Source organism: Gossypium raimondii, chromosome 5 (assembly GCF_025698545.1).
Source record: "Gossypium raimondii isolate GPD5lz chromosome 5, ASM2569854v1, whole genome shotgun sequence".
In the NCBI taxonomy this organism is placed as follows: domain Eukaryota; kingdom Viridiplantae; phylum Streptophyta; class Magnoliopsida; order Malvales; family Malvaceae; genus Gossypium; species Gossypium raimondii.
In genome coordinates, this window is record NC_068569.1 from 39,343,105 (window position 1) to 39,370,062 (window position 26,958).

Consider the following 26,958-nt stretch of genomic DNA (forward strand, 5'->3'; position numbering starts at 1 on the left):
AAGCCACGAGTTGATTATTTCTTGTCTTTTTGTCGAAAGTTGAAAATGTGATTTAAATATACGATCCTCTCATTTCATTTCATTTGTTTTGAGTTATAGTTTTCATCATGTTTTGTATTTTAAATTTTTATATCTCTGCACATTGCATTGCATGACCGTTGGTCACACCTTTTTAAGTGGGAGTGAGAAGTTAGTCCTTCGTGAGGTTTTCACCTCCATGCGGGATAGTGGATCGCTTTCGGGATACATTTGTACCTATGTCTTTGTGAGATTTTCATCTCCGTGCAGCCATAGGGAAATGTATTCCCCTGAACCGAACTCGGTCTATATGAGCCTATAATGGGTGAGGATCGAGGAATCTGCTGGTTCGGGTACCTTTACTTTAGAGCCAAACCTTATGTAGTGAACCTTAGGAGCCCACCCTAGGTAGAACCACTTTGAACCCCTAGTATTCACCCGAATAGGTGTTCTAATTATTCTTGCTTGCTTTTGCTTAGTACTAACATGTTTTTCTTTTTTTTTATGATTGCATTGCATTATAAAAAGAGGTGTTGATTCACGTTCGGTTGTTAAATAGAGAGCTTGTCATAAGAAAATGGGTCTTTTGATAAAGTGGAAAATAATATGGTTGCCCGAATATGTTCGGAGAAAACACAACAAGAGAAAGATGATAGTTTAATAGAGGACAACACAACTATTGCTTTGTTGCCTCAAGAATTCAAGGATTATTCGAGAGCCGCTGAACTTTCTTAAAGAGAAGCTAACGAGCATCACGAGGATGAGTGAGCAACGGCCCGAGTCAAGCAAAAGGGAGATAGAAGAGACGTTCCTTTTGAAGAGTTCATGAGATTTATCTTAACGCTCGAATGAAGAAAAGGATCTTTGACTTGGAATATAAGGGCAAAGTCGTATATATATATCCGCTTTATGTAAAGAGATTTGTTTTCTAGTAAAGTTCTTCTAATAGAATTGAACCAAGAATCAACGTCTCTTTTTTGCATTCATTTCATGCATCTGCATTGCATTTCATTGCATGCATCAAATTTCACTAAAAGACCCTAATCAAACGAAATCATTTCAGAGTCAATGGAAACCAACCTACCAAACCAACACCCTTGCGCTACCCGAACAGGAACTAGAGAAATGGAACAAAGGTTGGAAAAATTAGAGCGAGTGCAGATACAGATACAGGAGCAATTGATCGAATTTCAACAGGAGATGAGAGATCAGATGCTAGAATTACAGAGAACTATGATAAGCTAATTCAATCCATTGCTAGCTGGAGAGTTAAAAAAAAGGAAGGACCTGATAGACCACTCTAAGGTTGATAATGAGTATTTTGCTTATTTCTTAGATTGTACTCCGACAAGTGTCCAGGTCCAGCCAGATGGGCACCCACAAGGGGCACTCTTTACCATAAGATCTCAACAATATCAGACTGGTACAACATCACCAGTGAGTGGCTTGACGGGCCTAAGATCCAATTTAAGGAACAATTTTCTTGTTGCACGTGATGATCCAGTAGAAATGAAGCAGGTGAGGGCAGAGTACTTAGATACTATAGAGACCCCAAGGAAGAAGAGGAATTGGGAGGATAATACAAACAGATATAACAAGGGCCACTCAAAACCAATCATTGTGGGCCAGCAAACAACAGAAACCACCAGACATCGAAGTCCTTTAGAGCAAGAATTTAGAGTGAAACTAGGTACCGAGAAGCTCCAATTCACACAAATTTCGACGTCATATAAGAAGTTGTATCAAAGCTTGTTCGATGCACATGTTGTTGCGCCACATTACTTAAAACCCATACAGCCTCCGTATCCCAAATGGTATGACACGAACGCACAATGCGACTACCATGCGGGAATTACGGGGTATTCTATAGAAAACTGCACGACCTTTAAAAAGCTAGTCGAAAGGTTTATCAATATGGGCATTGTCAAATTTGAGGATTCACTCAGTACAGAAAACCCGCTACTCAATCATACGGATAATGACGGGAATGCGATGAATGAAGAAATATTGGGAAATGTTCACATCAGTGCTGAATACGAAGAAACAACTGGAGAAGAGATCTTATTAGATGTTCGCCCTTATAAAATTGGGAGTGTTCAAAAGAAACCCCTGTAGTATTTAGAGCTTACTCAGAGTAATATTCAAAACACACTTGTTGCTTTTAGCCTAGAGGCAACAAGAAGTCTTTTGTGAAATAGGCTCATGTTTGAACGTCATTATTTCAATGGAATGCATCTTTGCGATCTTTTGAACCAATATTCTTTCATTTCTTGAATGATTATTCTTTTATTCTTTCATCCAAATCATTCTTTCATTCATAATCATACTGTGCAGATAATTATTCTTAAATTCATACATTCTTTGTATATTCTCTTGTACCTACAATAGGTCCCTGAATATCAACGACATGAATGACATTGCTACAGACTCAGAATCTCCTTTTGAGCGAGACATGTGTTTAGAGGGATCTCACGACTTTGAAGATGACACAGATTGTAGCCTATCTCCGGACTTGTTGAGGATGGTAGAACAAGAGGATAAATAGATCTTACCTCTCAAGGAATCATTAGAAATTATGAGCTTAATGAAGACTAGAATTGACCTGACCACAGAGACGAAGCAAGACCTTATTGAGTTACCTCTAGAGTTCAAAGATGTCTTTGTATGATCATACCAGGGTATGCCTCGATTCTTATAATAAAACACACACAACAAAGACGATATCGAAATTTACAGGTCTGAACGATGCAATTCTTTGCCGGGGCAATGCCTTTCTCATTGAGTCAGCATAGCTTTGCCCATTTGAAGTTGAGTTTCCATCCCTTCAAGATGTTGTTCGATTTTATCCTGATTAAAGAGGAAGATCCAAATTTTTCTGTCGTAGTTGCGTCCCAAAAGGGCTCTATGAAAGAAATCTGGTACCAAAGAAGGTTTCTCATATACAAGGTGAAAGTGGAAGATCTTATGTGGAAGACTTTAGAATAACATTGATTCTGGTCGAAAAGCATGACCAGGACTTGCCTAATCTCATGAGTTCAGACTAAAAAAAATAAAAAAAATCAAAGTCAAAATAGAAAAAAAAGAAAAAAAGAAGAAAAAGAAAAAGGAGAGGTCAAGGCGAAAACCGCAAAGGGTGCTTTGACCAAAGGTGGATCTAAGCTGAAAACCCGAAAAAGGGCGACTCAAATTTTGAGCGAAATGGGGCATGAACATCACCATTATCGAAGACTTCTAATGGGCATTGCTTCATTTTGAGAGGCTACTTCATGGATCAAGGTTATCCTATACCGATACAGAATTTCAGAAAAGATGGTATTGGAAAATGCATTGAACTTAAATGATAGCATGATAATTGAGGTCTGAAATCAATTTAGAAGCAGCACCACGTTTTGTCACCGAATTACCTAGAGGTGAACAAGGACTGGCATTAGAAATTACCATTTGCCCTCATTGTTTGTCGAACATCTATACTGGGGCAACACCTCTCTTCTTGGTTTACAGGATTGAGGTAATTAAAATCCTCTCATTGCTTGTTGGAGGGATCCAATCGCGATATGATCAGTTGGCCCTAGGAAAAGGGTTAAAAGTTATTTATCAAGGTCGAATGTACCATAAATAAATAATATGATCCCATAATAAACAGGCTCGTCTCAGAGAATTCCACGAGAGGGCTGGATGTTGAAAAAGATTCTTCCTTAACGAAAGGATTCCAAAGGGAGTTGAATGCCAAACCAGGAATGTCCCTATGTTGTAAAGAAGACCATTTTCAGAGGAGCACTGATCCTGAGTGAGATTTTCAATCCTATAAACTCGGACCCAATTAAGAAACACTTCATTTAAAGAAGAAAGAAGGATTAAGGTGAAAGCCTGCAAATAGCACTTTGAGTCAAAAAACAAACAAACAAAAAAAAAACAAAGCAAAACAAAACAAAACAAAAAAACAAAAAAAAATGAAATGAAAAAAATGAAAAAATGAAAGATGAAAAATGGAGAGGCTAAGGGGAAAACCCGCAAAGGGCACCTTAGGCCAAAGGGGATTTGAGTTGAAAACCCGAAAAGGGCGGCTCAAATATTGATCAGAATGGGGCATGTGGTGATCTTGCTATACCTGAAAGGGTAAGGTGACATCTTGGGGCATCCACAAAGTCCTGTAGATTTCCTAAACACATGTCAAACTCAGAAAGGTCTTCAGAAAGTTTGTACAGAGAAGTTCAAGCTGCGATTCTGGGGCACCTGACATTCATACTATTTATATATTGAATTTTTCATTCTTGGAATACTTCTTTCTTTTTCAAGATACATGTTCCAATCAATTCTTTTTTTATTCTTGCTATCCTTGATAATTTATTCATTTCGAGCTATGCTCTCAAATCAATTCTATTTTATCTATCGTTATGATTTTTTGCAAGCATGTTGCATTAGAATAATGATTAATGGACTAATAATACTTTCACAATGGAAGTTTTGCATATTACTCTAGAAGTTTCTAAATAATATAGGAACCTGAAATAGGACTATTGCTTAGAAAACACCAAGTTTAAAGGGTGAAATATCTAAGAAGGAAGAGTCTAAGTTAAAGACTATCCTTTTGGATTTTGTTGTCCAAACATTGATTGAACAAAATGACGAGATGTCGTGTTTGTGACAAAACTTCAATGAACAAACAAGCAATGATCACCAAGTGATAAGAAAAGGTTTTCTCGGAGAGGAAAATTTTACAATTGTGCATGAGCATTTGGTATGACACCTTGGGAATGGGGTAAAGGACCAAAGAGCTTCACATTTTGTATCCTTAAATTACGATAGGAGAAGATTGAGAAAAGTCATATATTTTTACCCTTGGGTTACAGCGGGAGAAAGATGGTTCAAATTTTGCATCCAGTAGGATTGAACTTTGACGTCCATAATGGGGGGCAATCAGATTAAGTGTTTCTTTGGCTATGCCAGCTAAGCAAGAAGGCGTTGTAACACGTCAGTGATAAAACAATGAGCAATAACAACTCAAACATTAAGGAATCATCTTCATGAAATCATGCATTCATTCAAATGCCATTCATACACATCTAGTTAGGAGCAATTAATTCATTCTGATCATGCCATCCTAATCACTAGGCACAATTAGGTTCATAAAATAGAACATAAAGGTCATGTTCACCAGAGAATAGATCAATGAAGATAGCAGATCTTGCCTTCCTGTACTGACAGCGAAGCAAATCGAAGAAACCATAGTTTGCAATTAAAAAGATTGAAGTTACAACAACAGATCTTACTTTCCTAGCGTTGCAGTGGAACAGATTGAAGCTACAACAGCGGATCTTACTTCCCTGACATTGCAATTAAGAAGATTGAAGCCACAACAGCAGATCTTACTTTCCTAGCGTTGCAGTGGAACAGATTAAAGTTACAACAACGGATCTTACTTCCATGACATTGCAATTAAAAAGATTGAAGCTACAACAGCGGATCTTAATTTCCTAGCGTTGCAGTGGAACAGATTAAAGCTACAACAGCGGATCTTACTTCCCTAACATTGCAATTAAGAAGATTGAAGCTACAACAGCGGATCTTACTTTCCTAGCGTTGCAGTGGAGCAGATTGAAGCTACAACAGCGGATCTTACTTCCTTGACATTGCAATTAAGAAGATTGAAGCTACAACAGCGGATCTTACTTCCCAGGCAATTAAAAAGATTAAAGCTACAACAGTGGATCTTATTTTCCTAGTGTTGCAGTGAAATGGATTGAAGCTACAGCAGCGGATCTTGCTTCCCTTGCAATTAAAAAGATTGAATCTACAACAACGGATTTTACTTTCCTAACGTTGCAGTGAAACAGATTGAAGCTACAGCAGCGAATCTTGCTTCCCTGGCAATTAAAAAGATTGAAGCTACAACAGCGGATCTTACTTTCCTAACATTGCAGTGGAACAGATTGAAGCTACTGAGAATGGATCTTGCTTCCCAGCGATTAAAAAGATTGAAGCTTCTGAATGATCTTACTTTCTTACTTTCTTAGTGTTGCAGTGGAACAGATTGAAGCTACAACAGCGGATCTTGCTTCCCCGACAGTTAAAAAGATTGAAGCTACAACAACGGATCTTACTTTTCTAGTGTTGCAGTGGAACAGATTGAAGCTACAACAGCGGATCTTGCTTCCCTGGCAGTTAAAAAGATTGAAGCTACAACAGCGGATCTTACTTTCCTAGTGTTGCAGTGGAACAGATTGAAGCTATAACAGCGAATCTTGCTTCCCTGGCAGTTAAAAAGATTGAAGCTACAACAGCGGATCTTACTTTCCTAGCATTGCAGTGGAATAGATTGAAGCTACAACAGCGGATCTTGCTTCCCCGGCAGTTAAAAAGATTGAAGCTACAACAGTGGATCTTACTTTCCTAGTGTTGTAGTGGAACAGATTGAAGCTACAACAGCGGATCTTGCTTCCCCGGTAGTTAAAAAGATGGAAGCTACAACAGCTGATCTTATTTTCCTAGTGTTGCTGTGAAACGGATTGAAGCTACAACAGCGGATCTTGCTTCCCCTGCAGTTGAAAAGATTGAAGCTACAACAGCGGATCTTACTTTCCTAGTGTTGCAGTGAAACAGATTGAAGCTACAGCAGCGGATATTGCTTCCCTGGCAGTTAAAAAGACTGAAGCTACAATAGCAGATCTTACTTTCCTAGCATTGCAGTGGAACAGATTGAAGCTACAGCAGGGGATCTTGCTTTCCTTGCAGTTAAAAAGATTGAAGCTACAACAACGGATCTTACTTTCCTAGCGTTGCAGTGGAATAGATTGAAGCTACAACGGCGAATCTTCTTTCCCCGACATTGCAATTAAAAAGATTGAAGTCACAACGGCGAATCTTACTTCCCAGGCGGTGTAATGGAATAGATTGAAGCTACGACGGCGAATCTTACTTCCCCAACATTACAGTTAAACAGATTAGAGATGGCAGACCTTATCTCTCTAAAGTTACAGTAGAGCAAATCGCATCCAGTCCTATCTCCCTAAGTAGTCCTATCTCCCTAAGTAGTAGTGGAGTAGATTGAAGATTGCAGATTCTGTCCCCTTAAGCAGTAGTGGAGTAGATCAAAGATATGGAGTAGACTAAAACCACAAATCTCGTCCCCCTAAAGAAGTAACAATGGAGTGGATTGAAGCTACAAGTCAGATCCCCCCTGAAATGCAATGGAGTAGATTGAAGCGACAAGACACAGTGGATTGGAATGATACTACTTGAAGAGAAGCGCCAGAAGAAGTCAAGATTTGGCGAGACTGGGCAAAATGGGCTTTTCATAGTCTTTGCTCTATTCTCGTTACATGACAATGAGCAAAGAGGGGCAGCTGTACAAGCCCATTTCGCCCCAAACCCAAATAACCTAACAAAATAACAAAACCCAATAATATAAAAAAAACCTAAAGGCCCAATTGGCCCAAAACCTAAACTTTTCAGCAGAAACCCTAGCCCCCTGTTGCGCCGCACCTAACCTCTGCCACCACCTGCCACCGTCCCATCGCTGCGCACCTACTCACTGCTATGCCACCATCAGTCTCTGCAAAGTGAAAAGGAACACGCAAAGTAGAAGAAAGCAGTAGCAATGAGAGATTTTCGGGGATCTTTTTTTTCTTTCGGCTATAAAGCCGAATGTGTTGTAAAATGGCTAAAAAAATGAAAAAAGCTATTCAAACAGATCTAAAGGAGGATTTTCGGTATAAAACCGATTGAAAAACCATTGTAAAAGGAGAAGGGGAAACGATTTCAAGAAATAAAAAGTAAAAAAAAAACACATTCAAGGACTTTGTTTTCGGTATAAGATCTATTCCTCTTTTATTTATTTATTTTCTATTCTTTCTTTATTTTCCTTCCTTTTGAAACTGTTTATATACATACATATATTTCTTTAGTTTTTTTTAACTATTATGCATATATTGAAAAGGAGTTAAAAGAAAAAAGAAAAAAAGCGCACCTTTTCAACTTTTCGGCCACCGTGGACGGCGGCGCCGTCGTCGGTGACCGGCGGCCGGCACGGCGGTGGTCGGCCCGTCCTCTGTCCGAATTCTGAACGGAGAAGAAGAGAGGGAGAGCATATCAGTTTTTTTTGGTGTGAAAAGGAAGGAATGATATTTTTTTTGGAAAAAGTTTGCCTTTTATAACCAAACAAAACGACGCCGTTTTGGTCGGCGTCCTTAGGCCCCCCAAAACGACGTCGTTTTGACTCCGGATCAGGTCAACCCGACCCTCTCCACCAAGGGTCCGCGTGTTTTGTCTGGAAGGGAAATTTGCGCTTTTAGCCCTTCTGTTTTTTTAATGTTTTTGTAATCAAGTCTTTTTATTTTTATTTTAATTTTACCCCGGTTTGTTTTTGCGTTTTCAAGTTAGTCCCTACTAGAACTCTGCGTTTTGCATAATGGGATTATTTCCCATTTGCCCCCTCCTAGTTTTTTTTCGCGTTCATTTTAGTCTTTTTCCTTTTTTATTTATTTTGAATTTGCCCCAAAATTTTGTTTTTAGCTCAATTTAATCCTTTTTTTTTCACATCTTTGTTATTTTATCGTTATTTTTATTATTAGTAGCAATATTATTTATATTATTAATAGTATTATTATTATTATTAATGTCATCATTACTATAGTATTATTACTTTTATTACTTTTATTACTTTTATTATTATTATTATTATTACTACTACTACTATCATTTGTTACTGTTGTTTACGTATACTTATTTAAATATTCAAGATATTTGTCTCATTATATTGTTGTTTGTTTATTTATGTCCTTTTATTCTTTTTATTACAAACTTTGTTATATACGTGTATATATACATTTCTATAATATATATCTATATGCATATATTCTTTATTCTATAACTCATATATGTATACGTATATATATGCCTCTTATATTTAAGAATTCTGAAATATATTCATGCATACATACTTCCACATATTTTTATGTATAATAGTTTCAAAATGTGAACATACATATGCTTTTCATTTTTCATAATTTTACGCACATATATATGTATATATATATATATATATATTATTTTCTATAATTTTATAATTTTGTTAATTTATTTATGTACATGTCTGCTACTATTATTTTTCTTGTTTTAGTTTTATCTATTTATTATTTGTTATTGTGCACGCATGATTGTTTTTATATTAGTCTTATTATTCATTTATCTTTTATCTCGCTTCGTGTTATTTTACTTACATTATCATCATAATTCCATTACACCCATTTTTTTATTTAGATTTCAAAAAGAAATTTTAAAATATAAGTAATATTCGGTATTTTAGATCTTCGAGAGAATCGAGCCCTAACGTATTGGGTTCCGATTTTCTTCGTTAAACCTAAATAATCGAGATTACTCATTTAAAAAATGATAAAAAGCTCGTTATCAAGAATTCAATACGTTGTATCCTAACGCATTGGATGTGACACGTTGTTTTCTCGAGACGAGGATTTTTCGAAATAAATGCAATATTCAATGTTTAATATTTTGAGAAATTGTGCCCTAACGTATTGGGTTGCGATTTCTTCATTTGATTTAAACAATTGAATATTTTTTTAAACTTTATTACACGAATCTTTTCAAACTTAAGTTTTAAATGATCTAGGGAATAAAAAAGATCGTGTCCTAACTTATTGGTCGTGATACTTTTTTTAAAATCCGAGATAACTAAATATCTTTTAAATAAGCATTTTTCATTCGCGTATCGAGAATTCGAGACATTGTGTCCTAACTTACTGGATATGATTCTCTTTCTCGAATAGTGTGAAATATGCTCATTTTCCTGAAAATTTTCAACGTTTTAATACAAGGATCGTATTTTTAAAAATTCTTCAAAGTTCTCAATTTTCGACATTAAGACGTTAAGTAATCAACTAGGTACCAATTTTGGGCGTATCGAGGGTGCTAATCCTTCCTCGTGCGTAAGCGACTCCCGAACCCGTTTTTCTGAATTTCGTGGACCAAAATCGTTGTTTTAATAAAATTAAAATCGTTTATTAAAAACAACCACTTTTCGAGGTGATCCAATCACACCTCATTAAAAAGGATTAGTGGCGACTCCCATTTTCGTTTCATTTTTCAAAACCCAAGTCGACCCCGTTTTCCATTCAAAAAATGGTGTCAACATTTACCTCTCAGGTAGCACTGAAAATTAGGACTCAGGATGGCATCGGAGGATCCTTGGAATAGCAAGCGATTTGCTGTTCATTATTTCTATATTTAAGTTTTATTTAAAGTATTCCTTATTCGTTATTTTTCAGGACTATAATTATTATATTTCCACTTTTATATAGTAGGATTAACTCTGTTTAGTTTATTGGTACTAAAGCAGGATATTATATTATTTGCATGCTATCTTTAGTTAGAATACCATTAAAATAATTGTTTTCCGTTGTTTCTCAAAATAAAAGAGTTTGATAAAGTCTTTTGTCGAAAACCTTAGCCGTTTTCAAAATACCATGAAAAATAAAGATGAAATTAAATTGTTAAGCAAAGCCAGTTTAATAATAATGAATGTTTTCCTAAAAAAACAAAAAGAATGATTTCCATACAAATCTAATAAAGTGGCTTACAGGATCACTTCAGTGATCAAATGTAACGCCTTTGATTAAGCCGAAACTCCTAGGTCGGGCCAGAGGTGTTATATAGATCTATTTAACAGTTGAATTTTATTTATATCAAATAACTTATTAGATACTTTTTATTTTGGGTAAATTAAATAGTTAGTCACTCAAGTTTCATAAGTTTTCATTTTGGACACCGAAAATAAAAAAAATTGCAAATCAAGCATTATCATTAACAATTGTTTTCATTTAGTTATTTGTTATTAATTTAATGTTGTTGTACACTCATTTTAGCCACCCAATATGTTTTCACCTTGGTCACTCATTTTATCTTTTAAAAATTAATTTATTTATCTTTTTAAGAATTAAGTTTAATTCTTTTTGTAAAAGGGAAAAGTGGGGTTTTAGAGGATTAATAGGAAGATCTTAGATTTTAGGGAATACCATTTTATCATTTTAATTTATTTTATTTTCCCTTTTAAAAAATTAATTTTAATTTTTCAATAAAAAATGAGATTTTACTAGGAATTATCTGGATTTTATAGGAAAAATAATTTATCTCTTTATTTTCCCTTTTTAGAATTAGATTTAGTATTTTTCCAATTTAAAGGAAAAACTAAGATTTTACAAAAATATTATTAAGTTTTTATAAAAATAATTTTATCTTTTTAATTTCTTTTATTTTTAGAAAGTTTTTCTATTAAAAGAAAAGGAAAAACAGCGATTTCTTTTGAGAAAAATCATGAGCGTTTTACAGAGAATTGAGTTATAAGAAAAATTTTGAATTTTAATCTCCACAATTGAAATTTTCTGTAAAAATTAAGATCTTTTTTGAAAAATAAAATTAATTTTAAAAGTGAGTGACCAAAATAAAATTTATTAAAATTATGTGATTAAATAAAAGTAATTGTCAATGATAATGCTCAATTTGCAAAGTTTTTTATGTCTAAAATGAAAATTTATTAAAGTTGAATGACCAATCGTAAGAAAAATATTTAAAATTATATTTTTAATATTTTATGTGTAAAACTATACGTAAACAATTATGTATAAAAATATTTAAAATTATATTTTAATATTTTATGTCTAAAACTATAAGTAAACAATTATGTATAAAAATATTTTTAAATGCAAAGTTGCAATTTGATTCGATATCCCAATAGAAAATATGTCTATATCAATATATTTGACAATTGAAAGTGTTTTTATGTCAAATAAGTTGTTAAATATTATTATGTATTTAATCTAGGTGAATAAATCATGAAAATATAACTCAGATAAATTTATGTTATGGTTTTTTTGTTTGATTAATTTACCTGTTTCATATTATTAAAATTGTAGGATGCCGTTTCTTGTTTATGAATTAATTTTCCATGCATATTTTCTGTCTTTTCATGTTTTCTGAGTTTCATTAATATGTAGCTATAATACACACACATGTCAGGCATTAAAGGTAAAGAAGTAATTTCATGGCACCCAGGCCGTACACATGGTAGACATGCAAACGAGCAGTTCAGTATTCAGTTGCCTCATATATATTAATAATAGCCACACCAATAAACGTGTGATGTCTCACATGCCTCACTGTGAAAGGCTTTAACATTCATTCGATTTTGTCAAAGAAATGAAGAATTTAGCTTGACTTATCTTCCATAAATAATAATCAGAGATTGAATTGACTTTTAAGGAGAAAATGAAATTATTTGAATGGATTTAAGTTGAATAAATGGGTTAAGAAAATGTCATCCATTTTTTACTATTATACATATTAATAATATAATATTTTAATTAGTTCAGCTATCCATATACATTTATATAATTATAATAAAAATTTTAAAGTACAATATATAAAATAGATTTGTAAGTATAATTAATATGCTAAATAATATATATATCTACAATCAGATCAATCAATCATTATAATGCATAAATAAATTAATTAATAATTAAAATATATTTAAATAAATTCGAAATATAATATATACGCATTGTGAAAGTAAAACTCAAGATTTTAAAATTTACAAACCCTCGTCTTATCATTAAATCAAAGATTCATTAACATTAAATTAATATGATATCAATTTCTTTTATATAACAATTATTCAAACCCAGCTACTCTTAATAAAAATGAAATTTTCTTTTAACCTCAATCAAAACTGAACGAATTAAATTATGTGATTAATTCAATTAACTCAATTGTAGGCGAATAATTTTGCAGCTTAAATCCTTGCATTGCATTCATGCCGTCCGCGGTGTTGTAAATCTTGAAATTACTTGAAGAGCTTCATTTTATTCATAAATGACATAGATATTTATTTTAGGTTTCGCTTTAAAAAAATATTGATTTCAACTCAATCATTAATTATACTAGAATTCTAGAAATTACGTATATGTGTGAAAATCACAAATATAAAAAATATATGTGTCTAAAAATAGCATACAATAAATAATAAAATGTATAACTTGCAGCTAATTAATAAAATAACACATGAACTATGCACGATATTAACATTAAAAATATAAATAAATTGTTTATAAGTTGGTGTCGATTTAACTTGAGACATCAACTCAATCAAATATGTAATCCATACTAAAATTTCTTATCACAAATTTATGTTTAAAAATAACATAAAATAAATAACGAAATACATGGTCTGAAACTAATTAATAATAATACACGAATATGTATGATATTAAAATGAAAAATTAGATTAAATTGTTTATTATGGTGCTCTCGTGAATCTTGAGTCGGTATTGAGTTAATTTGTGACACCAATTCAATAAATACATTATTAATACAAAAAATCCTATCACACGCGTATGCGTGTGGAAACTACAAATATAGAACACAAATGTGTGTTTAAGTTATTCATCATTGCGTTATCAATTTTCAGTCGGTGTCAAGTTAAGTTGTTATACTAACTCAATCAAATACATTAGTAATATATCTACAATTGATGGAAGTATTAAAGTGTGTATGATAAAATTAAAATGTATAAAAATTCAAAACAAATCTTTAGTTGGGTGGTAAATTAAAGGTTTTGTTAATACAATTTGTTTGGATTAAAATCTCAACATATACATATTTTTATTTTTCTTTAATTAAAAAGACTAAAATACATTGAATAATATAACTTATTTTAATTTAAAAGGTATTTTTGTAATTTTTCTAATCATGTTGGTGACTTGATTGAGGGTGACACCAACTCAATCGAAAGCTTAAATAATATATAATTGATAGAAATAATAATGTGTATAATAAAATTAAAATGTATAAAAATAAAAATAAAAGAAATAATAAAATGTGTAATAAAATTAAAATGTATAAAAATATTAAGATAAAACTTTAGCTATAGTAAATTAAAGGTTTTATTAGTGTAATTGATTTAGATTCAAATCTTATAATATGTATATTTTATTGATTTTTAAAATAAAATGAAATACTCTCAAATGATATAATTTATTTTAATCATCAAAAGATATTTTATATTTTTTAAATAAAATTACTGAATTGGTTGGGGTTACACCAACTATTGGGATAAATTCATGCTTTAAATCAATTATTTTTCACCTTTTTTAGGAGCTGTGGGAGGAAAAAAACTTGTTAAAGATTACAACACGATTCATGCATGAAAATATTTACCACGATAAATAAAATCTATTACATCTAGGAGAAACGATAAAACCTCATTGGTAATGGTGATTTAAATCCTCATCACTGAGATGCGATTACATTACCATGCTGTGATGAAAGAATTTTAGAAACTACCCCAAAAAAAAAAAAAAAAAGAACACTGCAACAGAAGACAAGTGACAGCTAACATAACATGCTGTCTCCGAAGACACTACTAGAAAAAAGCTAAACCACTTAAGACATGAACATCTAACATCTAACATCACAACACCTAAAATCTAGACATCACCAAATCACGAAACATCAAGGGGATGGGAAAATGCCACTGCCACCTCCGAGGCTGCCGCCACCGCCAATACCACCACCAAGTCCTCCAACACCGCCTAAACCGCCCAGGCCACCGATACCCGTATAACCGCCTATTCCGGCGGCACCACCGATTCCACCAAATTTCCCAATCCCACCAAGGCCGCCAAGAAAAGGGATTCCACCAGCAATTCCACCATAGCCACCCATCCCAGCAAAGCCACCAACTCCACCGTAAATAAAATTCTTCTTGTCATCAATGCCACTCGTACCCTTCGGTGAATCCGCCTTGGGTGCATCGGCTTGCAACGTTTGCTCCTCCGTTGAGCCACCTGGCATCGTTGTTTGTCGGTTATCGAGGCCGACATGGCTAGGCACATTACGTGCATGGCTAGCTTGCACAACCACCAAAACAAGCACGAGAGCTGCGAAAACCCTACCCATCTTTCCCTCTTTCCCCATAAAACGGCTGTTCACTGGAGTTAGCTAGCTAGTTTTGCATGGAAATGCCTTATATATAGGAGACTCAAAGGTGGAAGACAGTTGAGGGTAATAAAGGTTGAAAATGAGACATTGCCTATCACAATCTCGAGACAGGAAATTCTTTGAATTTGGCATCAGAGTGTTAGGTAGAGGAAAAGAGGAGAAAATTTAAGGAAGTCATGTGTTTTGTCACCAAAGTGCATCGCCTTTAATAAACCAAACACTTCATTTGTATGAATATTTGGTTCGGTTCGACTAAACAGTACGGATTGACCAATAGTACGTAAACTTTATATTAGTGTAGAGTTTGATTCACTGAAAACGAATTCTCGAAAAATCATTTTCTTACGTTTTTTAAAAAATTAATATTTTTTAGTGTTTGGATGAATCTGTATAAAATATATTTTGTTATTTAGTATATATTTAGAATTTTGTATATTTTCATTGTTTAATTGAGTTTATTTTATATTTATAAATTTATATTTTACATTGTTCATTGTAAAACACATAAATATATGTGTTATAAAATATTATGGTACAATTTCCTTTTAACAATCGAAATTTATTTTATAATAAGAAAATATTTTGTAACAATCAATGTCATATATAAACTTAATAATAAATGATGCTTAATTGAAACTTAATTTAAATTACATATATTACCATATGAGAGTACATATTGACACATTAGAGTTGTAGGGATAAATGAAGCTAAGCATTATTGAAACAAATAATCAAAATTATATAATTAAAATATTCATATTCTTATACTAGGTTAAAATATGTTATAAGTAATTGTACTCTTCATAAATTTAAAATTTAGGCCATGTACTTTTATTTTTGGGTTAGTCCTACTTTTTAGATATCAAAATTCAAGTCAGTTGTTAGCATTATTAAAAATATTTTGTTAAATTCATGTTCATTATAATGTCATTTTTAGTTACATGAATTCGAATATTTTTATTTAAAAATGCGACATCAACAAAATTGACAAAAAATTACAATGTTAACAATTGGACTTGATTTTCAAATTTGAAAAGTAGAGGGACTAAATTCTTGAAAATAAAAGTACAAAAATTCTAAATTTGTGAAAAGTACATAGACTTATGACATGTTTTTAACAATTATACAACAAAAAAATTATTATTGATATATTTATAATTGTAATAAATGTTAACAATTGGACTTGATTGTCTAGGGTACAGATGCTCGAATTTGGAATTGAAATCAGTCAGGTTCCTATTGTAAAAGAGTTTCTAGATGTGCTTCCTGATGAACTTTCCGGAATGCCCCCTGAGAGGGAGATAAAGTTTTCGGTTGAGTTGGAACCAGGGACGCCCCCTATCTCATGCACGTCCTATAGAATGGCGCCAGTGGGGCTTAAGCAATTGAATGAGTAGTTACATGATCTATCGAGTAAAGGTTTCATTAGGCCTAGTGTGTAACATTGGGGTGTGTCAATCATGTTTGTGAAGAAGAAGGATGGATCTATGCACCTGTGCATGGACTATCGTCAGTTGAATAAAGTCACGATAAAGAACAGGTACCTTCTACCAAGGATTGAAGACTTGTTTTGTAACACCCCTAACTCATATCTGTCGCCAAAATAGGGTTACGGAGCATTACCAAAAACTTTTAACTTAAAACATTCAATTACAACCATTTTATAAAACACATCATATTCCATTCAAAAACATGCATATTGTCCTTTATTTGAGCCTGCAAGGCCTTAAAATCACATTAGAAGTGATTTGAGACTAAATCGGAAACAATCAAAAAGTTCAGGGAAAAGTCAAAAAATTTGAACTGCAGGGGTCACACGGCTGTGTGGCCGGGCGGTGTCACTCATACGGTTGAGACACATGCCCGTGTCTCAGGCCGTGTCACATTCGAAACAGGGACACACGGCCGTGTCCCAGCTCGTGTCTCACCTGTGTAACTCTCTGACTTGCTTCGCATGTCCAAGTCACACGCCCGTGTGCCAGGCCGTGTAACACTCGAAATGCAACCTTTTAAAAAAAACCTACAGAGGATACACGGCCGTGTCGCATGGCTATGTGGCACACACGACTGAGACACACGCCCATGTCTTAGGCCGTGTGGACAAGAAATAGGCCAAATTCAAGCCATTTCTTTCACCCAATTTAAGCACACCCTTACAAGCCATTTGCACATATGGCCAAGGTATCAAAACATGTTCAAACATGCATAAAATGACCACTTTCAATAACCAAAATTTCATTCAACCAATATGCCAAAAGCCACCTCAATCAAAACAATCAAGTATACTTAAACATATGCATAATTGGTCACCTTGATACCATTTTAAAACTTATCATACTTGACTTATACCATGTCCAATATAACTTATCATTTGAACCATTGTTTTCATGCATCCCAAATACACATATATCTAACTCATATATATTTGACCATATTTCATCCATATATATTTAACTTAATTCCATACCAAGTTATACCATAATTGACCACAAGCCAAATTCACATTCAAACATACCAAATGGGACATAATTCAACCAATTATACTTGACTAAATTCCATATCAAATCATGCCCTAAATGATCATTTTGCAAAAATGCCAACACTTACCACATTGGCCATAAAAACCATGCATCAATTTGATCATATAAATACGAACCATTATGCATCAAAGTGCCAAAAGCACACCAACCATCAAGGCATCAAAATAACATAAGTTTCACAAATTCAAAACAGCATTACATGCCAATATCATTAATTAAACATTGGACATAGTCCACCTATAAATGTCATTATAACCATAACTAAAGCATCAAAATCTACTGATAAATTCGATGGATAGTGTGACAGATCTCTGACTATTTTCCAACCTAATCAAGCTTCCGATAATCTGTAAAGTAAAAGAAAAACTACGTAAGCAATGAATGCTTAGTAAGTTCGTATAAACTTTAAGAATAATATTCCATTTCAATAATAAACTTTATAGAATACACATAAATCTATGCCAATGCCATAAGATTCATAAATCGATATGATCAACGACTCACGAATGAGTAAGTTCATTAATGTCGTATATATTTATCATTCATAACATGATAGGATTTTATGAGACTTAATAGATAATCATCAACCTTTCTATAAGATTGCTCACTTTTCAATTTACTCACTTTTCATTTTGTTCTCAATGCTTATCATAAGTCTAAACAACATTATCAACTCCCAACTTAGTGTATTTATCTATGTTATAGGTATATACAAACATAGCATACGTAAATTTCTCACATGTAATAAATTATTCAAACTCATTACTTCCTTTTACTCAAATTTCATTTCAACTATGAATTTACCATTTCATTCCCTTTCCTCACCCATTTCATATGCATAACACACAAGTTATAAGCATAATTTCAACCATGACTACAAGCTAGTGCATTTAAACATAGCTCTTTTGGAATCAACTACATAATCAACCATTGTATAAGAAATTACATACTTGGATTTATTTCACCTTTTTGTGGACATAAGAACATTACCAATTGAACACTTACCGTTTCAATGAATTTCATTAAGATTAAACATGATATAATTCAATCAGAATCTTGGCACAAGCCTAAGAACCAACAACAACACATGTTAGCATAATTGAATATAATTCATGTGAACTTAACATATATAACCATTATACTTGAGCATAATCCAATTGGATTTACCATCCTTCATAACATATCATGTTTTCCATGTATCACCATTTCAGTAAGTTTCATACACACATGACTTGGTTCATATTGAACACTTACCATTTCATTTGCATAACACAAAAGACTTAAACATAACATTTACCATAGCCACAAGTGTAACGCCCCGAAATTTGGGCCTAGAAGTATTGGGCCTTAAGCAAGGGAACGGTTAGGAAACTATGCACAAAAGTATGTCTGCTTTAGTGGTTAAGGGTCCTGAGAGGAGTTGGAAAAGTCCTGGGTTCAAACCTGGGCTTTAGCAAAAATTTTGGTTTTTTCCCTAAAATGAATCTAGACGCTGGTTTATAGGCTTTATCAGTAATAGTGTTTGTTTTATGACACAAAAAAGGCTTGTGGTCTGGTGGCAAGGTGACGTGTGATGTAACTGAGAGGTTTGAGGTTCAAGTCCTGGGTTGCGCAATGGATTGTTATTTTGCTGCTTGAGCCGTGTAAGTGGCAGAGTTGGAGTGGAATACTACTGAAGAAAGTTTGAACTGGTCATGGAGGGAGTTGAGGAGAATTCAGTAGAGTGATAAGGGGAGAGATTTGTGGAGAAAATCGAGGGGTTGTGGAGAGGAGGTGTTGTGCCAAAACAGGACTCTAGCACTCTAGAAATTTTGGCTAAGGGGGTTTGCTAGTGCCGAATTGGTCATTCTGAGGCTTTCAGTATTGGAGTGTTTTCCCTCTTGCACAGGTGGAATTCTGGTTAGTTTCGGTTTATTCTTTTTTTGCAATTGGTACTGATTTTGGCAAGTTTCGATTCGTTTTGCTCGTTTTCTCTATTTTTCTTTTTGCTTTTGGCCGAACCTCTCCAATGCTTTTCTTCTTGTTGGCCGAACCTCTTTTCCCCTATCTTTTCTTATCTGCCGAAATCTCCCTTCCTTTTTTCCCTCTCCATTATGTTGCTTTCTTTCTCGTTCTTCTTTTCCCAAACCCTAAACTTTTTACTCTTTCTTCTTTAAGCCGAATCCCTGTGGCCGAATTCTACATCACTCTTCTCCCACCTCTTCTTTTATGTTTCCTCCTCATCTTGTCGGTTTCTCCTCTAGACAACTTTTCCTCTTTTATTTTCTCTGATTACCGAATCCTCCCATCCTTGGAGGCTGATTGTGGGTCTTTTGGGTGGTCGCTCTCTCATACATTATTGGTAAGTATAATAGAATGGTGATTCCCTTTATCGGTTAACTTAAGTGCTTATCAATTACAGTTGGTGCCTAGGTATCTTATGAAGGGACGAGGGTTGGCGAATACCTGAGTAAGCAAACTGTTCTTCTTTGCTCAATCGAATTTGGGTAAGTGAGCGATCGTAACAACTTGATTTTAAGTAACTGTACAACTGTATAATCGATTAACGAAGTTTGATTGCGAAATATAGGTTCGGCATCCATGGATTTAACGTGTCTTTACAATAAGGTGTGTATCTGTACACCGTAAATCATTACTGTTGTAAAGTCGAAAAGCCAAAAATACGGAGATTGAGGCCACATGGGCGTGCAAATGCTCGTGTGGTGAATCGAGCCCACAAATATAGGCGTTAGACTGTAGAGGCCACCACGAGCATTCTTGTGTTCTTGGGTCGTTATGGGTCTCGTTAGGCTGAAATGGGTCGTGTGTCCCACACGGATAAAAGCTACGAAAAGTGGTAGGAACTGGATTTGGCTATGTAGTTCGCATAGCCGTGATTGAATTTGGGCCAAATAGGCCACACGAGCCTGTGGGCCCACTTGGGCCGAATATTAGGCTTTGGGCCCGTTTACACTATTTTGATCGTGTGGATTATCTGTGTCGCTCGAGGCGACTGTAGACCTTTGAGAAGGTCGTTATTGGTATTAAAACCCTAAAATAGGTAAAATAACTGTAATGCCCCTGTATGGTAAAATGATCGTAATGCCCCTTAGGGTAAAATGACTATAATGCCTTTGTAGGGTAAAATGACCGTAATACCCCATAGGGTAAAATGACCGTAATACCTTATAGGGTAAAATGACCATAATGCCCCTATAGGGTAAAATGACCGTAATGCCCCTGTAGGGTAAAATAATCGTAATGCCTCTGTAGGGTAAAATGACCGTAATACCCATATAGGGTAAAATGACCATAATAACCCTATAGGGTAAAATGACCGTAATGCCCCTATAGGCTAAAATAATCGTAATGTCCCTGTAGGGTAAAATAATCATAATACCCCATAGGGTAAAATGACAGTAATATCCCCATAGGGTAAAATGACCATATGCCCCTGTAGGGTAAAATGACCGTAATACCCCCATAGGGTAAAATGATCGTAATACCTCCATAAGGTAAAATGATCGTAATACCCAAATAGGGTAAAATGACCGTAAAGCCCCTGTAAGGTAAAATTACCGTAATGCCCTTGGAGGGTAAATGACTATTTTCCCCCTCGAGTGAATGATTAATTTGTCTATGATGTAAATGATTGATTTGTCTGTGATTTGTATAACTGATTCCGAGCATGGCATTCTGTATACATGGCATACTGCATGGGGTTGGGATATTGTTATGAAGGAAGTACTGTACTGGTGGCTCTACCACAATCACTGTTACTGGTGGCTTGGCCACATATACTATTACTGGTAGCTTTGCTGTGATACTATTGATGACAGCTTTGCTGCGATGTTACTGATGGCTTTGTGCCGATCATATTACCATTACTGATAGCTTTGTATTGATCATATTACCGTTACTGATAGCTTTGTGCCGATCATATTACTGTTACTGATGGTTGTATGTCGATCATATCACTGCTATTGAAGGCTTTGTGCCAATCATATTACTGTACTTATGGCTTATAGCCATTCTGTTTATAGCTTATAGCTATCCTGTTTACGGCTCTTAACCATTCTGGTTACTGACAGCTTTGCTACGATACTGATTAGTGCCGCAACCGGTGCTGATATTGGTGTGTTGGCTGGGTGGGTCAATTTTATCCCCACATGGTGTGTTGGTTTGAACGGGTGGTGTGTTGGCTGGATTGGGATAGGCTGCATGATTTCATTGTTGCATTTTTATTACTGATTCTGTCACTGTAATGGGCTTAGGGCCACATGTGTTATGTTTCTGATTCTAATACTGTAATGGGCTAAGGCCCACACTACACTTTTTCTATTTTGGGCTAAAGCCCACATTGTTCTGTTACTGAAAAGGGCTCAGGCCCAGACTGTTACTGCTTATATTACTGATTGAATGATAGGGGATTACACATTGAGTTTTTGTAAACTTACCCCATTGTTAACCTTTCAGGTAATCCACAGCGTCAGACGGTTCGGAGCTGCGAGGGACTCGAAAAGGGCCACATAACTGCACAAGTTTTATTCTGTTTAGCTCATCTACTTAAGTAAGTTGATTTTGTTTCGGGTTGTAATAAGGCCTTTAAATTTTGGATTTTAAATTCGAGATTTTATTGATTGAGATTCTTATCTGCTAGAAGTAGAACCCGGTTTTCCAAAACAATAACTATTTTCAAATGTTACGTTTTCGTAACTCAATTTTTAAATATCACATTTTCATAAATCATTTGTTTTAAATTAAGCTTTCGCAATAATAAGGTTTTGAAGGTAACAACTTTTCTTTCAATTGAAATTAAACAAACACAGACTGAGGTTTTGTACAAGTTTTAAATGACAAGAAGTTTGAAATTTCAAGAAGAGTTTTCAATGAAAACATGATTTTTGAAAAACACTTCAATGTGACACGCCAGATTCGACAATAACGTCTAAGCCGAGTTTGGGGTGTTACAACAAGCTAGTGATTGAACACATAACTTAGCGATATCATCACATGGTAATATTTGGTATATAAACATAACATCACTTAAATTACACCTTTCATATTCATGAATATTCATACTTTGATCATTGGTACATAATACCTTTCCATATTTTTTATAATGAAGTCAATTGAAACCCTTACTGGAGCTCACACAAAGGGTGCTAAACGATGGTCGAAACCATCTATTTTCTATAATCGATGAATATTGTAAAGACGATTGAAACCCTGGTACACGTTTCTTATTGTGCAATTGTCTAACTATGGTCATACATATGCATTTGCCATGGCCCTTCCATGGTCTTACATTCATAGTGCCATAACCCAATTATGGTCTTATCATCAGAATGTCATAGCCTAGCTATGGTCTTACATATAAACACTACCATAGTCCAACCATGGTCTTACGTCTATAATGCCATAACACAGTTATGGTCTTATCATCAGAATGCCATAGCCCAAATGTGGTCTTACCTATGGTCTTACGTGCAAATGCATCCTGTCTCCATTGATATCAGAAATTATCATTTTCGTAACTTTTTACAATTCCTATTCTATTCAAAAATCAATTTAATATTAGTAATTTTACATTATTCAAACTCTAACATTCATAAACAATTAGAAATATAATTGAGTTCAAATTAAATGAACTTACATGACTAATTTGTAGTAATGGCTTAGAGTATCTCAATCGATGATTGGCATAATATCAATTCATTATTTTTGTTTTCAATTGCACACATTAATATAATCTAATATTATGAAATTAGGTTCATATATTTCATTTAAAATGTACTAAAATTAAACCGCACAAACTTACTCGCTAAATTATATAAATGACAAAGTACAAGGGCATTTTGGTAATTTTCTATTATTCTCGATTTTCCACTCGATCTTGATCTAAATTAATAATTTCACTCAATCTATTAATTTAGACAGTAAAACAATGTATTTTATGCAATTTATTCATTTTGACTTTTTTACAAAATTGCCCTTAATATTTTAGTTTTATTCAATTTAGTCCCTGAGCCTAAAACATACAAATTGACCATTTTTAATGCCAATTCAATTAGCCGGATATTCATGGCACACAAAATAGCCCACATTTGTAATAATTTCACATCAAATCCTTGTATTTTTACTATTTCAACAATTTAGTCCCTTAACAGTTTTAACAAATTTTACTAAACTCACATAGATTCATTAATGGCAGCATTCAAAATCGTTAACAGTTTCAAAATCGAAATCACGGGATAGCTAAACCTAGTTGCAACGATCTCAAAAAATCAAAATTACTAAAAATCGGGTAGGAATCACTTACCATGCAAGAGAAAATCACCTTAGCTAAAAGCTTCATTCCTACCTCCATGGTATTCTGTTATGTTCTTAGAAAATTCAAAAAGATGACAGCATATTGGCCATTTGTTTCTTTTAATTCATTTGATAATAAAAATTACCATTTTGTCCATAAAAAAATTCCAAATTTTATGCTTTTAGTGGCCCAAAACCGTCCACTAAATCCTTAAATGGTCTAATTACCATTAAGTCCCTTTTCCTTTATTCAATAAACCATTTAATCACTCAAATAAAATAATGATCAAATTTTATATCTTTTACGATTTAGTTCTTTTAATTAATTAACTATCGAAACATTAAAATTTTTCAACGAAACTTTAATACCACCTTAATGAAGCTCCATAAATACTTATAAAAATATTTACTACTCGATTTATAAAAATGAGGTTCTGATACCTCATTTTCTAAAACCACTTGACCTTAGGGTCTTACCACTTGAACTTAATAAATCATTTATATCTAAAAAACATTTTTAAAACCATGTTTGACTTGTAAATGTTAAATAATAATATTTATGAACTTACTTATGAACTTACTCGTTAGATTTGTGGTCCCGAAACCATTATTTTCGACACCACAGAAAAACGGGCTGTTACATGTTTGATCAATTAAGTGGAGCTTCAGTCTTCTCCAAAATTGATTTGAGATTAGGCTATTACCAGGTTAAAATTAAAGATGTTGATGTGCCGAAGACAACCTTCTGGTCAAGATATGGTCATTATGTGGTTCTGGTAATGCCTTTTAGGTTGACCAACGCGCTAACGGTATTTATGGACTTGATGAACAATGTATTTCAACCTTAGACCAGTATGTAATGGTCTTTATCAATGACATACTGGTCTATTCTAAGAATGAGATTGACCATGAAGAACATTTAAGGATTGTGTTGAGGGCCCTATGTGAGCATCAATTGTATGCAAAATTCAACAAGTGTGAGTTCTGGTTGAAAGAGGTGCACTTCCTAGGGCATGTTATTTCGTTGGATGGTATTATGGTGGACCTTACTAAGGTAAATGTAGTCCTTGAATGAAACTCACCCAAGAATGTTTATGAAGTCTGCAACTTATTAGGGTTTGCTGGATAATACAAGAGGTTTGTGATAGTTTTCTCAATAATAGAATCACCTCTCACCAAACTGTTGAAAAAGAAGGAAAAATTTGTATGGAGCAAAAGAAATGTTACGACGGATGCTTTGAGCAAGAAGACTGTGGCAACTTTGTTGTCTCTTCGAGCCAAGATGATCATGTTTGAGTATGGAGCCCTTTTGGTAGAGCTAGTGGTAAAAACTGCCTACCTTTCTCTAATCTTAGAGGAAAAAAATGAAGGATGTTCAGTGTGACCAAATCAAACAAAAGATATTGTCTGATAAGGTAGTGAATTTCAACAATGGTGAAGATGGCGAGCTCAGGGTCATGAAAAGGTTGTTTGTATCGGTGGGGAATGGATTGAGAAAAGAAATGCTTAAGGAAGCTCACCAAAGGCCTTTCTCACTTCACCTTGGTAGTATCAAGATGTATAGAGATTTGAAGGACTCAAGTTGGTCGTTTGGCATGAAAAAGGAGATATCAAAATATGTCTTGACTTATCCAACTTGTCAAATAGTTAAGGCAGAGCACTAAGTCCCTTCAAGACAACTGTATCCCTTGGAGATTCTTGAATGGAAATGGGACAATATCACCATGGAATTTTTTTTCTGGGTTACCCCTTAGTCCTTCTATGAAGAATTACAAAGTCAACTCATTTTTTTCCAGTGAATATGACCTATTCTCTAGAGAAGTTGGTTGAACTTTATATCGTTGAGATAGTGCACCTACATGGAATACCATCATAGATAGTGTCAGACAAACACCCAAGATTCACTTCAAGGTTCTGGAATCAATTACAAAAGTCTTTGGGATCGAAGCTGCAACTCAGCACTGCGTTTCTCCCTCAGACTAATGGCCAATCAGAAAGAGTCATTCAAGTATTAGAAGATATCCTAAGAAGTTGTGTGATTGATTTCGAAATTAATTGGGAGAAGTACGTCTCTCTGGTAAAGTTCGCCTAGAATAACAACTATCACGCCAGCCTGAAGATGTTTCCATTTGAAGCACTATATGTTAAAAGGTGTAGGACACCAACTTGTTAGATGGAACTTAGAGAGAGAAAGATAATGGGTCTAGAATTAGTATGCAAAATTGAAGAAAAGATTGTTACCATTTGCAATCACCTGAAGGCCATACAAGATTGACCAAAGACATATGCAATTTTTAAAAAGAAAGAAATATCTTTTGAGGTTGGATATAAATCATTCGTTTTGGCCAGAAAGGAAAGTTAAGTCCAAGATTTGTAGGACCTTGCGAAGTTTTGGAAAGAGTTGGACTAGTGGCATACATGTTAGCTTTGCCTCTTGAATTGTCAAAGATCCACAACTTTGTATTTCTTCTCGATGAGTTTTTCAAGTCTCCTTTGTAGTGCTTAATGTACTTGCATTTGATCACAATTTTATTACTAATATATTTATTTAAAACCATACTATATTTAATCTAATAGTATTGAATCCTCACCTTTTTTGTAGATCCTAGATGCCACAATCCCCTAATAGTGATTTCGCTTTGATCTAAACCAAAAAAATGTAACTAACACACAAATAACGTATTTTGGTTAGGATCCATCGAAGATGTTTTATTACTAAAGATTAATCACTAAAAATCTCACTATACAATTACCTCACGGTTTGCACACTTGAATCAATGATCTCCGATCCAAAGGTAAGGAATTCTCCTAGTGTTATCAATTGGACCTTCAAAAAGCATAATAAATAATATTAACACGTAAATAAATAAAAATAACTTCCATGGCCAATATACCATTCAACCAAGAGAGGAAAACACTAAGATGAAAAGTTGATGATCGGATAACCCACACTTACACAACCTAATCAATTCGGGATAGTCGGGGGATCGATATAGATATGAGATCAGAAATTTGGGTGATATAAAAGAATTATTAAAGCAAAGAGGGTATAAGATCAACCATAATAAAAAAGAATGGCAAAAAAATAATGAGAAAAAAA

General features: G+C 34.1%; 1 protein-coding gene across 1 annotated transcript; it reads right to left on the bottom strand.

Annotated features, from left to right (window-relative positions):
- Window positions 1-14,223: 14,223 nt before the first annotated feature.
- On the bottom strand, window positions 14,224-15,192 carry LOC105766060 (uncharacterized). Its single transcript, XM_012585356.2, has one exon. It carries the CDS (start codon window positions 15,001-15,003, stop codon window positions 14,539-14,541), a length of 465 nt encoding a protein of 154 aa, XP_012440810.1. The 5' UTR covers window positions 15,004-15,192; the 3' UTR covers window positions 14,224-14,538.
- Between the last annotated feature and the right edge of the window lie 11,766 nt (window positions 15,193-26,958).

Bases quoted from the DNA above. Each gene is read 5' to 3' on its own strand.
- LOC105766060 (XM_012585356.2), bottom strand. From the start codon at position 15,003: ATGGGGAAAGAGGGAAAGATGGGTAGGGTTTTCGCAGCTCTCGTGCTT.